The 15,710-nt window shown below is 45.9% G+C and overlaps 1 protein-coding gene across 1 annotated transcript in view; it reads right to left on the reverse strand.

Annotated features, from left to right (window-relative positions):
- Positions 1-15,710, reverse strand: part of FAM189A2 (family with sequence similarity 189 member A2) — a 98,074-nt gene that overhangs the window by 32,170 nt on the left and 50,194 nt on the right. The window contains exons 3-4 of the mRNA XM_040417092.1: positions 11,430-11,540; positions 305-433 (exon numbers count right to left, since the gene is read on the reverse strand). Of these exons, the coding sequence (XP_040273026.1) occupies positions 305-433; positions 11,430-11,540 (240 nt within the window). The remainder of the gene's footprint in view (positions 1-304; positions 434-11,429; positions 11,541-15,710) is intronic.

Consider the following 15,710-nt stretch of genomic DNA (forward strand, 5'->3'; position numbering starts at 1 on the left):
TTCCTCAAGGGCCAATCCGGAGATTTACCTGTACCCCTGTGGACCACTCCAAACCTGTCTGCATATGCAAATTGTGTGGTGAGGAGGAATTATTCTTACAATTCCTAAGAAAGATGGTATAGTGTTACCTATTGACTTTGATGGTTGCTGTGTAATACTACATTCCACCTGCAGCACTACATAGACACACCGGAAACCTACCCAGCAATAACAGTAGAGTGCTGAGGGGAGTTGCCTAGAGTCCTAAGTGTACAAACACTTTAAGCAAACCAAGCAGATACACATAGTACTACGGCAATACTACCTTGAGTAAAAGATGGACTGCATTACAGGAGTGGATCATGACCAGCTTCAGGACATGTTCTTTCTCCAAGCACTTGGAAGCCTGAGGTTCTTCACAGCAAACACAGATTTTGCCTTCAGTCATATCTACCTGCAAATACACGACTGTGACTACAACACAACACTGTATTGTCACGCATCTGCCCCATTTGTACAAGAAAGAGTGACAAGCGAGTATTTGACAAAAACAGTACAGCATGGACAAGACTCATCTTGTAAATCACTGGCTGAGGCAGGACACTGCTGGACTGGTTGAACTGGCATTTCCTGGGTTTTGAGTGTATTGAGATGGGTCAAGGAAGTAAAGACTAGCGGGGATCTTGTAAGCATTGAAACAGGAGCGGTGGGAGATCAGTGAAGTACTGCTACTTTTGTTTTTTCATCCCACTCTGAGCCCTTAAAAAAAAAAAAATCCCCACAGTGCGAGATTATCGATGACCTATCCTCAGATTGTCAGGGGTCCGACTACCGTATCCCCATTGACAAGCTGTTTGAGGAAGCCCGTTCACTTGAATGGCATGAGCAGTTGTAATTACACCACAGCGTCGCTATAATTTAGACGGAGTGCACCTAAACCGTGAAAAGGACGTAGCTCTAACTTGAGCACTGCCTCCTTTTCACACTGTTGTCCGGCGTAGGGCAGACCCCACCAATCTGATTATTGTTGAAATTCATTTAGAACCTCCATAAACATTCTAACCTGCAGAAAAGGTTGGCGAGATGTGCGAAATGTTGTGAGAAATGAGAAAAAGAAAAAAAAAACAATGGTGGAGTTGCATTTTTTTTTTTCAATTGTACCCCACGAAGATTTACCCATTTTTAAATACAAGATATGATAAATTAAATGGTGTCATTACAAAATATAACTTATCCACAAAAACACAAGCCTTCATACATCTATGTAAACAGAAAAGGCAAGAAGGAGAAAATGAAAATGCAAAAAATATTTATCCCAGTCCTGAAGGGGCTAAACATTAGAGGAATATGCTGTAAAAACCTAAAATGAACAAAAAGAAAATGGACAAAATTCATATAATAGGAAAATATAAAGAGCTTAAAGTCTTAGATATGCTGAAGAGTATTTAGTAAACTGAAGAAATCCTTTAAGGCTTGAAATAGTCACTAAAGGGATATCTCTATGCAAGCTACTGTTCCCTGTTAGCAGCCATATCAGGCTATGGAGAGGCTGACTGCAGTATTCTGCAATGGGGGTACTAATAAAATGTCCAGGGAAATGCCTGTCTCCGTGATCGCAATATCTCACATACTTTCATCACTCATAAACTCCAGATGGATGAACAAACATATTTGGGAACGGTATAAGTGGAAGGAGCTGCCCTTTAAAAGGTTAATTCTGAAGCAGTGTATTCCCAAGGAACTGGAGGAAGCAATTTACCAGTGCCATTCTGATATGTGAGTCATCGTGGCATTACAAGAGAACCACTAATGTACAACAGCAGATAAACATCATTTCAGCCTGAATGGACAAAAAAACCACAATGTGATGTTTCATCTCAGGATGACGATCAGCAGAGGATTTACATTATGAGAGCCTGAGTGCGGAAACCGGCGTCTGACAACCAATTAGGTAACAAGGCGACACAAAATATACTGTTCACTAAAGAGCGTACGTGTGAAAAATGAAAGGCTTGATTGGTAAAAGTAATTGCAAACTGTTCTCCTACCCACACAGGACCCGAATATGGGGGTATGACCACACGGCGCAGTCAGGTAGTGGCTGCAACATAGCTGCGCTGCAGTTCAGTACTGCGCGGCCGTGCGTGCTGCAGTTGGCTCCTGTTATAAAGACTGCACTGCTTAGAGTACTTTCACATGTGCGGCACCAATTCCAGCAGGCTGTTCCAGCAGAGATGAACTATAATGGGGTCCGGCGGAGATCTGGCAAAAATGGCGAAAATTGGCAGGACAGAAACTGCTGCATGCTACCTTGTGTGTCCAGACGATTCCCACCATTCTCTTAGCTTCTAACCAGTGCCACTACCTGCACATGTTGCGAGTTACATGCTGTTTTTGAGGGTGGATTATGCAGTACCATCAAAGTAAAGGAGCTTTGATAAATCTCATGTACACTTTGCTTTTTTGTCCGTGCGGAAATCGAGTTGCAGGCATGTAAATTGTTTGTGCAGATTTCACCCTTTGTAATAGAAAAGGATAAGATAGGGGCAAAACCACATCAAAATCTGTGAGGAATTTCTGTTTCACCCGCACCCATGTGACGGTATCCTTAGGGGAATCTGAGGGTGACCTGTCATGGGGGGTCAGTGCAGTGTATATATGATGTTAACAGGGTAATGATGGTATGAGCTTCTACCAAGAGTGGAGGTCGAATATATTGCTTTGGACACTGTGGGGATTCGCTCTGGTAGACAGGGTATGCGGACGCAGTAAAGAGGTAAATTACCAGTTCTTAAATCAAAGTTCCATGTTTATTCACACATAAGGCACAAACAAAACGTCACTTTGAAGTCTTGGTGTTAGTTCACACACAATTTAAAGTCCACATAGCAAAAATCACCTTGTTGGCAGTTCTATCTCCAGCAGTCCATAGCAGGCTTATAGGGGGCCTGTTTCCCCTAAACACGGGTTTCAGCCCTCCAGCACGGCACAAGCCTCAGATCCCAGCACACACACACTTTGCTGCTGAGCCCAGCTGTCTTTTAAGGACAGCTAAGGTGCTGTCAATACCCAGTCCGGCACTTAAACGCAGTCCGGTGTTTGACCCCACCTGGCTGCAAATCAGCCCAGCAGCACACGCTGGGAGGAAAATACCTGTCTTCCTGGAGGAAGACAATGGGATTCTCCTCCCCGTTGACTTCCTGGGACAGTACAGCACTGGGCGTCACCAAAACCGGGGACCCACACAGGGCCAACTTCAAAGCGGAGAACGCCTCTTCCGCCCGGATCATCCCAGTGAGCAATCACGGACTTATGTCCCTTCAAGAGCCCTGCCAATGGCGCAGCTATCGTAGCAAAGTGGAGGACAAACCTCATGTAATAGCCCACCATCCGTAGGAACGACTTTACTTGCATAGAGGTGACAGGTTGGGGCCAATTCCGTATCGCCTCCATTTTGTTTACTTGGGGTTTAATGACTCCGCGCCCAATGACATACCCTAGGTATTTAGTCTCCTCTAACCCTACCACACATTTCTTTGGGTTAGCTGTTAGTCCAGCCTTCCGAAGGGAGTCCACTACGGCCTGTACTTTGGGCAGGTGACTTTCCCAGTCGGTACTGTGAATGCCAATATCATCCGGGTAAGTCGAGGCGTACCGCCGATGTGGATGAAGCACATTGTCCATTAGACGTTGAAAAGTGGTGGGGGCGCCATGCAGACCAAAGGGTAACAACTTATACTGATACAGCCCCTCAGGCGTGATGAAGGCAGTTTTCTCTTTGGCAGCCTCCATTAAGGGCACCTGCCAGTACCCTTTTGTGAGGTCCCGGGGCATGGGATATACATCGAATTTAGATCTCATTCAGCTTACAAAAATCGTTACAAAAACGTAACGTCCCGTCCTGCTTGGGTATTAAGACTATAGGACTGGCCCACTCACTTTTAGACTCCTCGATGACATCTAGCCGCAGCATTAGCTGCACTTCCTCCGAGATGGCTTGTCGCCGAGCCTCGGGTACCCGGTATGGCTTTAACTGGACTTTTGCCTGAGGCTTAGAGACAATGTCATGCTGGAATGCGGAAGTGCGTCCAGGGAGGTCCAAGAACACATCCATGTTCCAACTAACGAACTCCCTGGCCTCCTGACCCTGTTTAGAGGAGAGGCTGTCAGCAATTTTTACTGTGGCAACCGCTTCCCTTGCATCAGAAAGAGGGGCCAAAACCTCTTCAGCACAAGGTCTCCCTATCTTTCTAAGGTTTTTGTAAATTAACATGGTAAACCTGCTCTGGCTTTCGCCGCCCTGACTGGTGTGCCTTGTAATTTACCTCTCCAACTTTCTCGAGTACCTCGTAGGGCCCCTGCTACCTAACCAGGAACTTGATGTCCACGGTCGGTACCAGAACCAAAACCCGATCACCCGGGTTAAAGATCAAGACCCGGGCCTGCCGATTATAGATCTGACTTTGTGCTTGCTGAGCTGCCTCCATACGCTCCCTAACAAGAGGTAACACTGTCTCTATCCTTTCTTGCATCTGGGTAACGTACTCAAGGACACTTTTGTGCGGAGTAGGTTGCTGTTCCCACGCCTCTTTGGCTACGTCCAACAAACCACGAGGATGTCTACCATATAGCAGTTCGAAGGGTGAGAACCCAGTAGAGGCCATGGGTACCTCTCGCACTGCAAACATGAGATAGGGCAGAAGGTGGTCTCAATCCTTCCCATCTTTAGACACCACCTTTTTTAACATGTTTTTTTATGTTTTCTTAAACCTCTCTACCACACCGTCCATTTGTGAATGGTACACGAAAGTCTAACTGTTTGATATGCAGTAACTTACAGAGTTCCCTCATGACCTTGGACATAAAAGGGGTCCCCTGGTCAGTCAGAACCTCTTTAGGTAGCCCCACTCGGGAGAACATCTCCATTAGCTCCTTAGCTATAAGTTTAGCCGATATATGTCACAGTGGCACCGCCTCCAGTTACCGAGTGGTGTAGTCAAGGACGGCCAAGATGTGTTGGTGTCCTCTAGCGGACTTCGGTACTGAGCCTATGAGGTCCATAGCGATTCGCTTAATGATCGCGAGAGGTACCAATGGACTGCGGAAAAGATGCTGGGGGCTAGTTGCCTGTCAGGTCAGGCAAGACTTACAGAGTTTGTCCACCTCCCCAAACACACTGGGCCAGTAAAACCATTGTAGTATCCGGTCCTGTGTTTTCTACCTTCCCAAATGACCACGGAGAACATGTTGGTGGGCTAACTCTAACACGAGTTTGCGATAAGCCTGGGGCACCACCAACTGTTCAATGGGTTTACCCCGCAGCTGGTTTACCCGATGCAACATATCCTGATGAACCACAAAACGGGGGAACACCGACTCTGCCCCAGCATGTTGTGGTTCACCATCTACTGATAATACATCTTCTCAGACTCGGGATAGGGTTGGGTCCCGGTGTTGTACAGTACCAAAATTATCCCCGGAGACATTGAGGTCTGCCAGCTCAGGCCCCGGCGGCAAGTCCTCCACATCTCCCACCATTACACTCAGTGGGGTTATCTCCCCCTCTTCCACCAAAGTGGCGGTCACCCCTACCTCTGGCCTTTCGGCCTCGGGTTCCCAGGGTTCTGGCCTCCCTCCGGAGCAAGGACACTCTGCTGGGGTTACCCCTGTCTCATGGGTATCAGTCACTTTCGTAGCAGGCCACAGTGCCGGGAAACCCGGGAAGTCTCTCCCGATTATAAGTTCGTAGTGTAAGTTTGTGGCAACTGCCACTTCGTGAGTCCACCTGCCGTCCCCCGTGGTTAGAGACACCAGGGCGGTGGGATAGTCTTAAAGTCCCCGTGAATGCACATGACCCCGACTTTCCGGCCAGTATACTAAGCGGACCGTACCAGTGGAGCACTTACTAGGGACACCAGACTCCCTGAGTCCAGCAGGGCCTCTGCTGGAGTGTCTCCCACTTCCACCTGGCACAAGTGATTTAGAGTTTCTGGGGTACCTGTTGCACACAGCTTGATGGAATATAGCGAATGATGGTAGCCATAGTTAGTGTCCATGGGCTCAACCCGATGGGGACAGTCAGCCCTTACATGGACATGATCCTGAAACCGCCAGCAGACTATCGGAGCCAGGTCCGCAGTGGGTACATCCTGGGCGGGTTTTAGCGGCTCAAACCTCCGGGCCTGGGGTGGAGATTTCCAGGGTTTGACTGGCCCCCTCCCGAAAGAACCCCCCTTTAGATTCCTGGTAGCCTCATAGCATTCCACCAGGTCCACCATCTCAAGGGCATTGCCAGGAGACACCTGGCCGATCCAGTGCTGAAGAGGGGTTGGCAAGCCCTCCAGAACATATCAGCTAACAGACAATCCAGCATAGCAGTGGGGCTCAGCACGTCAGGCTGTAGACACTTTTGCAAGAGGTTAAGTAAGTTATAATACTGGGGTCTCACGAGCTCAGCCGGGTTGAACCCCCACTGATGCACCCGCTGGGCCCGGACCAACACATTCACCCCCAGTCTTGCCAGAATTTCACCCTTGACTTTCTGGTAGTCAGCCATTTGATCGTCTGGCAAGTCGAAATACACCCGCTGGAAATCGGATGCCAGGAACGGAGCGACGACCTCAGCCCACTGATCTCGGGGTAGATTCTCCCTTGTGGCCACCTTCTCTTACATCGCCAGGTAGGTTTTGATGTCATCTGAGGGTGTCATCTTGGGGATCCCCGCACGGACCACTTTCTGGACATCATGGACACTCTGGGACGCTCCTGCCGTCTGTAAAGCCATCAAGTGTTGTAACAGCAGCTGGTTTGTTTTTTTGCTGGTGTTGGTTAGCCTCCACGAGAGCTTTCATTACAGCCTCCATTTTGTCACGTGACACAGGTTTGATTTTAACTGATCTAATCCAAGACATCCAGCCGTACCCGAAAGCAAAAATATTTTGGCATTTATGCCAGCCTCTATGGGCGTGCCCGCATCCTCCACCAATTGTGGGGATTCGCTCTGGTAGAAAGGGTATGCGGACGCAGTACAGAGGCAAATTACCAGTTCTTAAATCGAACTACCGTGTTTATTCACACATAAGGCAAAAACAAAACGTCACTTTGCAGTCTTGGTGTTAGTTCACACACAATGGAAAGTCCACATAGCAAAAATCACCTTGTTGGCAGTTCTATCTCCAGCAGTCCATAGCAGGATTTTAGGGGGCCTGTTTTCCCTAAACACATGTCTCAGCCCTCCAGCACAGCACAAGCCTCAGATTCCAGCACACACACACTTTGCTGCTGAGCCCAGCTGCCTTTAAAGGACAGCCAGGCGCTGTCAAAACCCGGACTGGCACTTAAAATCCAGTCCGGTGTTTGACTCCACCTGGCTGCAAATCAGCCCAGCAGCACACGCTGGGAGGAAAATACCTGTTTTTACAGACCGTACCCTTCACTGTGTCGCAACACATAAAGATTGCTTTACTTCTCCTGACATGTCTGTTTTAGTAACTACTCGCATACTCCAGGCAATAATAATTCTGGAGCATGTTTTCTTATAACTGTATGTTGTGTCATTCCTCTTTTATTCCTTCTAGAAATGTATGACTTAGCCCCATAAGGGACCAGCAGAATTTTCATTTTTGAGTTTATTTTTTTTCCTCCCTGCCTTCCAAGATCTCAACTTTTTTGCTTTTCTGTTCCCAGACAGTACCCAGAAAGATTGTCAAAATTAAAGTTATTCAGTTTAGAAAAAAGACGACTGAGGGGAGATCTAATTACTATGTATAAATATATCAGGGGTCAGTACAGAGATCTATCCCATCATCTATTTATCCCCAGAACTGTGACTGTGACGAGGAGACATCCTCTGCATCTGGAAGAAAGAAGGTTTGTACACAGACATAGAAGAGGATTCTTTATGGTAAGAGCAGTGAGACTATGGAACTCTCTGCCTGAGGAGGTGGTGATGGAGAGTTCACTAAAAGAGTTCAAGAGGGGCCTGGATGTATTTCTGGAGTGTAATAATATTACAGGCTATAGCTACTAGAGAGGGGTCGTTGATCCAGGGAGTTATCCGATTGCCTGATTGGTGCAAAATGAGGAAATTTGGCTTCTGCCTCACAGGGTTTTGCCTTCCTCTGGATCAACTTGCAGGATAACAGGCTGAACTGGATGGACTTGTCTTTTTTAACCAGAAATACATATATACAGGTTCTTCTCAAAAAAATTTGCATATTGTGATAAAGTTCATTATTTTCTGTAATGTACTGACAAACATTAGACTTTCATATATTTTAGATTCATTACACACAACTGAAGTAGTTCAAGCCTTTTCTTGTTTTAATATTGATGATTTTGGCATACAGCTCATGAAAACCCAAAATTCCTATCTCAAAAAATTAGCATATCATGAAAAGGTTCTCTAAACGAGCTATTAACCTAATCATCTGAATCAGCTAATTAACTCTAAACACCTGCAAAAGATTCCTGAGGCTTTTAAAAACTCCCAGCCTGGTTCATTACTCAAAACCACAATCATGGGTAAGACTGCCGACCTGACTGCTGTCCAGAAGGCCATCATTGACACCCTCAAGTAAGAGGGTAAGACACAGAAAGAAATTTCTGAACGAATAGGCTGTTCCCAGAGTGCTGTATCAAGGCACCTCAGTGGGAAGTCTGTGGGAAGGAAAAAGTGTGGCAGAAAACGCTGCACAACGAGAAGAGGTGACCGGACCCTGAGGAAGATTGTGGAGAAGGACCGATTCCAGACCTTGGGGGACCTGCGGAAGCAGTGGACTGAGTCTGGAGTAGAAACATCCAGAGCCACCGTGTACAGGCGTGTGCAGGAAATGGGCTACAGGTGCCGCATTCCCCAGGTCAAGCCACTTTTGAACCAGAAACAGCGGCAGAAGCGCCTGACCTGGGCTACAGAGAAGCAGCACTGGACTGTTGCTCAGTGGTCCAAAGTACTTTTTTTGGATGAAAGCAAATTTTGCATGTCATTCGGAAATCAAGGTGCCAGAGTCTGGAGGAAGACTGGGGAGAGGGAAATGCCAAAATGCCTGAAGTCCAGTGTCAAGTACCCACAGTTAGTGATGGTCTCGGGTGCCATGTCAGCTGCTGGTGTTGGTCCACTGTGTTTTATCAAGGGCAGGGTCAATGCAGCTAGCTATCAGGAGATTTTGGAGCACTTCATGCTTCCATCTGCTGAAAAGCTTTATGGAGATGAAGATTTCATTTTTCAGCACGACCTGGCACCTGCTCACAGTGCCAAAACCACTGGTAAATGGTTTACTGACCATGGTATTACTGTGCTCAATTGGCCTGCCAACTCTCCTGACCTGAACCCCATAGAGAATCAGTGGGATATTGGGAAGAGAAAGTTGAGAGACGCAAGACCCAACACTCTGGATGATCTTAAGGCCGCTATCGAAGCATCCTGGGCCTCCATAACACCTCAGCAGTGCTACAGGCTGATTGCCTCCATGCCACGCCGCATTGAAGCAGTCATTTCTGCAAAAGGATTCCCGACCAAGTATTGAGTGCATAACTAAACTTAATTATTTGAAGGTTGACTTTTTTTGTATTAAAAACACTTTTCTTTTATTGGTCGGATGAAATATGCTAATTTTTTGAGATAGGAATTTGGGGTTTTCATGAGCTGTATGCCAAAATCATCAATATTAAAACAAGAAAAGGCTTGAACTACTTCAGTTGTGTGTAATGAATCTAAAATATATGAAAGTCTAATGTTTATCAGTACATTACAGAAAATAATGAACTTTATCAGAATATGCAAATTTTTTGAGAAGAACCTGTATTAGGCCCAGATTACCTTTGCGCCGCAATCTGCAACTTTTCCCCGCTCACACCATGTGTAAAAAAGTGGGCGTGATGTTGGCGGGCTGGCAGTCCCGTCTCATTTACCATTTTCTATGCCTGGTTTAGGCGTAGAAAATGGTCTGTAAGACAGCAAGGAAGATGTCTTACATATAGAAGCAGCAGTGGTCCCGCCGAAGTCTTAATAAATGTGCCCCTGTGTTACTATGTTCACACAGCCTTACTAAGGCTTATTTTTGCAGGACAATTTGTGTTTTTAACGGCACCAATAAATTTACCATATCTTGTTTTAAAAAAATAATAATAATCTTTGCTGGGTGAGAAAAAAAAAAACGCATTTCCCCCATGGTTTTTTTCGGCTTTACTTTTATGGTGTTCATTATATGCTGGTTGACATGACATTGGGTGAGTTTACAGCAATATCAAATTTATGTACTTTTTATTTTTATTTTAGATAGCGAGATTACGGCTATCCATCGTTGATGAAAGGAGGAGACATAGGCGGTGCTGGGCTCCTTCACAAGCGGGCGTGGCTGGGCACGGCTGGGCACAAGGAAGGTTAGTCACCTGAGGTAGGCGGATCGAATGAAAGGGAGGGCGGCGATTTCAGCTCAGAAGGCGGCGCTGGGCACCTAAACGAGATGGCTGCAGCCGGGCACCTTTCACCATGAGACGTCCCCTTGGACACATTTTGAAGTGATTGACAGGTGATATAAACCGCTTTTTTAGGAATATAGAGCCACAGGGGCATTTGATAAGGTCACTTTAGGATTCAGTGTTTTACAAGGGACATCGCCATATGTTTAGCTTATAGGGCTCATTTCTGATGACAGAATCCCTTAAAATGACTGAGATGATGAATGGAACAGGATCAGCTGATGACCCTGCTCCATACACCTCTGACACACTGCAGATGTACTATTACGTCAGAGGGTGCAAAGGGGTTAGGGCACAACTGGGTGTTTCCAGTGTAGGGGGGGGGGGGGTGTTCATGCACAGGTTGCCACTGGGTGCACTTATTGAACAGTGTGAGACTTCTACCAGGTATAATAGAGGAATTGCACAACATAGTGTCATAAGAATAGATGCTAATCTCATGTGGAATACTATTATTTACTGATAATATGTCCTCTTTAAGGTCCCAGGCTTGGTAGTGAGGTCACAGGGGTGGACAGGGCGGCCATGATGTCACAAGGAGTTCTGGCCTACAAACTGACTGCTAGAACCCAAAGCGGCCAGAGAACTGTGGTGGCTGAACTTGGGAGCATGGGTAGCATGGGTGACATATGGAGGGTGTGATGAATCCCTGTGAAGACTCTAGTCAGTGCTAATGTCACAGGCATGATGTTATTGAGGTCACTGTGGGGGTATCTGTGGGCATGATCTGGTGTGTCCCCATGGGCATCTGTGAATATGGAGAAGGAAAGAGGTGAAGATGTATTGGGCACCGTCAGTGACATTTCCTTTGTTGTCAGAATGGGTGGTAATGGCACAGGTGGGCATGTAGTAATTTACATTCCTTAATAGTAAAGTGCCATGGATAAAGGATCTTATCTAGATGACTGCAGAGCGTGGTGGACTACAGGGTCTTAAGATGTTCAGAAATACATTACAATATAAACACTTACCAGATGACAGCTGGGCACACTGGAAACAAACTGAGCACCTTGGCATCCTAGTATGAAACCAGCCAGGTTCAGTAATACGCAGACCACTGACAGCATGACAAATAGGTTCACCTGGTAGAATGGAAATAAACACAAATATTATATATATTATATATCTTCACACCCAGCACACGTAGGGCTAATCCTTGCCAACAAAACTATGGAAACCATGATGGAACCCCATTATAAGTCAATCACTGGAGAGCATTGCTGTCCACTGTGTGACGGATCCGGCAGAAATATGTGGTTTGCTTAATGAATGGAAGCGACAATGCAGATGTGAACTTCTATTAGTAAGGAGGTTTTCAGAAGATTTGGAGTGCTAATCACTGTTACCATGAATGTGAGGCCACACACATTCCCAATGCCTTCTATGATAACCAGCTAAGGCTACTTTCACACCAGCGTTTATACTGGATCCGGCAGGGTTCAGCAAAAACGCTTCCGTTACTGACAATACAACCGTCTGCATCAGTTATGAACGGATCCGGTTGTATAATCTTTAACATTGCCAAGACGGATCCGTCATGAAGTCCATTGAAAGTCAATGGGGGACGGATCCGTTTTCTATTGTGTCAGATAGTGTCAGAGTTAAACGGATCCCTCCCCATTGACTTGCATTGTGTGTTATAACAGATCCGTCTTTCTCTGCATCCCATGACGGATGCTCTCCGGTATGGGAACGCAACCAAACGGATTGGAATGCATTTTGGAGCATTCCGTTCTGTTCAGTTACGTTTTGTCCCCATTGACAATGAATGGGGACAAAATGGAAGCGTTTTTTTCCGGTATTGAGACCATACCGGATCAATACAGGAAATAGAAACGCTAGTGTGAAAGTAGCCTAATGCGCTATTTGATAAAGTACCCTTAAAGGAGTTGTCCGGCTCGGCTGGAGGCCGACAGTCCCTATAATCCCTATAATGTGGCCCATAAACAAACCCACACTTACCTGTCTGTGGTCCCACTGCAATTGGGACACTGCCCCGTTCCTGGCTGTTTCCAGGGGTAACCAGAAGCATCCGGGAATGTGGGCAGGTAAGTGGGTTCTTTTATTTTGTGAGCCACACGTTAGGCCTAGATAGGTTGTCAGCTCCTAGGCTGGGCAACCCCTTTAACTCATATCTGCTTAATGATTTATTTGAGGTTCTGTGCTTTTCAAGACTGATGGGAAGTCTTTTAAGATATTTAATAATGCGATTGCTGCAGGTCTAACCACTGTTTTACTAGACATAGTAGACACAATGGTCAGGAGGGGACCTCACTGACTTCTATGGGGCAGTTTTCTGGACATGCCCTGTGACCTGTGCAGAGGTCATTGTACAAGGAAAGAAAAAGGTCTGACAATCACATATTGTGAGTGGTGGATCCTGTCTTATCTGTAGATAGGAATGATATCATTACAGGCAGGATTAGAAAGAGTTAACTGCAGTAAAGTACAAACCAAGAAGAGGCACCAATTATTAGCCCTAGTGGCCAGTGCAAAAACTGCAGGATTTTTTGTTTTAGTTTAAATATAAAAAGTGACATGGAAAATGTAAAAATATCATCATCAAAAATTATTTCAAAATATGTTATACATAAAAACGTGATTTAAACAGCAGATCATTTTCTGATGACACATTCACTTTAAGCTGCTGTAAAGCAAATCTCTGAACTGCTGTCAACGAAGCAGAGTGCAGCTCTATTTTTTTAGAAAAAAATATGTACAGTCACAAAAATAAAACAATCAATATTGTAAAATTATCTCAGTGTTTGGTTTTAAATTAGAAAAACAAAATCTGGTTAATACAATTCCTTTAAAGGGGTTGTCCGGGTTCAGAGCTGAACCCGGACATACCCTTATTTTCACCCAGGCAGCCCCCCTGAGGCTAGCATCGGAGCATCCCATGCTCCGATGCGCTCCCTTGCCCTGCGCTAGATCGCGCAGGGCACGGGTTCTTTTGTTTTCAATAACACACTGCCGGGCAGAAACTTCCGCCCGGCAGTGTGTTTGGTGACGTCACCGGCTCTGATGGGCAGGCTTTAGCGCTGCCCTAGCCGTTTTACTAGCTAGAGCAGTGCTAAATCCCGCCCATCAGTGCCGGTGACGTCACCGGGGTTCCTGGCAGCCCCATAGAGAGCCCCGGTATGTCACCGGATCTCCAAAAAATGCCTTTGCCCTGCGCGATTTAGCGCAGGGCAAAGGAGAGCATCGGAGCATGAACTGCTCCGATGCTCAAGTCAGGGGGGCTGCCGGCGGAAAAATGGAGGGATGTCCGGGTTCAGCTCTGAACCCGGACAACCCCTTTAAAAGATTAAACAAAAGTCTGTGACATGGTATCTCCTTTCACCATTGCTTATATATTCTAATTGTTAGCCACACATTATACACTGTGCTTTAAAGGGTTTGTGTCACCAGATTTAACCCTATTAAGCTAGCTGACATTAGCGATGTGCTAATGTCAGCTAAACCTAACTATCCTATTCCTACTTTTATCTATGCCCCCGTTACTCCAGAAATCTAACTTTTATAATATGCTAATTAGCCTCTAGGAGCAGGGGGGCATTGCCCCTGCTCCTAGAGGCTCCGTTCTCCCACCTTTGTCGCCTCCCTCCGAGTCCTGATTGACAGGGCCAGGCAGAGCTCGCATCCATCTGCCAGCCCTGTGCTCTGGTGAAATCTCGCGCCGTTCAGGCGCTGTGAGGGATAGACGCTCGCAGGCTGCCAACTTCCTCACCGCGCCTGCGTCGAATACTGAACGGCGCGAGATTTCACCAGAGCACAAGGCTGGCAGACGGATGCGAGCGCTGCCTGGCCCTGTCAATCAGGACTCGGAGGGAGGCGACAAAGGTGGGAGAACGGAGCCTCTAGGAGCAGGAACAAGGCCCTCCTGCTCCTAGAGGCTAATTAGCATATTATAAAAGTTAGATTTCTGGCGTAACGGGGGCATAGATAAAAGTAGGAATAGGATAGTTAGGTTTAGCTGACATTAGCACATCGCTAATGTCAGCTAGCTTAATAGGGGCCAATCTGGTGACAGAAACCCTTTAAATGTGGAATTACTAACAGGTCTAACCTAAAATCGTATTGCTCCCTATGAAAATTTGATCTGTAGCATTTCCAGCCAATCATATCAAACACTACAAATAACTTGCCAAGATATGTACGTCTAATGTGCACAAGCAACAAGACATTTTGGGTGTAAAATGTACCTGCACAGCAACATGTACATAGCTTTGAACAACCCTATTTATTTTATTGGAAAGAAAACATAAGTTTTAAGAATTTATGACTGATTTAGCACATTTTACCATCAGGCATAGTAGTAGCCTAAATAAACCTGGCGACGCTGACAGAAAATCCAATATACTACGCTGCCAGGACACATACAGCAAAGGGGAAGAAATCAGGAATAAGAGGGAAGTTCCCAAAAGATCGCAGGGAGAAAGACATAAAACAAACATGTAATAATGGAAAATGTAAAAGCCAAAAAACATTCTGCTGGGAATTTTGATATTATGAATAATGAATAACAGCAAAGTGTGCACCGACTACGTAACAACAATTCTGGAGCATCTATTCCAGAATAGATGTGTCTTTCCTCCATTATTCCTAACATAAATTTATGAATAAATTGCAGAGTATTCCCATTTTCCTTGTACTGGCTGCCACGCCCGCACTGACTGGACAGTGTCAGACTATGCAAGGACACCGCCCCCCCCTTCCCCCAACTGGTAATACAGAGTTGGCAATTTATTCATAGACTTCTTGTAGTTAGAACAGAGGAACGGTACAACATAAGTCCTGAGATGCTCCAGAATTGTCATTCCATGTGGAATACAATTACACTTGTTGACAATGACAAAATAAAATAAAAAAACAACACACACACCCGGACGAAATGTTGGATTGCTGTAAAACTCAGCATGTAAACGAATAAAGGTGTGGTCTGATTAGACACAGTCTTGCCACAAGAGGATGTAAAAGTGCTTCCCCTGCTGTCCTTTAAATTGGCTCTCAGAAGCTACTTTTGGGTAGTGAACCTCTTGGGGAGAGATCATTGATTGCTAGACATGCCTCTTCAATGCACTCAAAGCCATTTTGCCCATAAGAAAGAGTTTGAGACGGGGCACATCATTGGACTGAGAGAAGCCAGATGGTCGTATTGATGATTTGCCCACCATGTAGACCATTCTGTCATAGCTGTTAAAAGCTGTTCGGAGCAGTGGTTAAGAGAGGGACCATACACACACTAAACA

This window comes from Bufo bufo, chromosome 2, assembly GCF_905171765.1.
Source record: "Bufo bufo chromosome 2, aBufBuf1.1, whole genome shotgun sequence".
NCBI classification, from domain to species: Eukaryota; Metazoa; Chordata; class Amphibia; order Anura; family Bufonidae; genus Bufo; species Bufo bufo.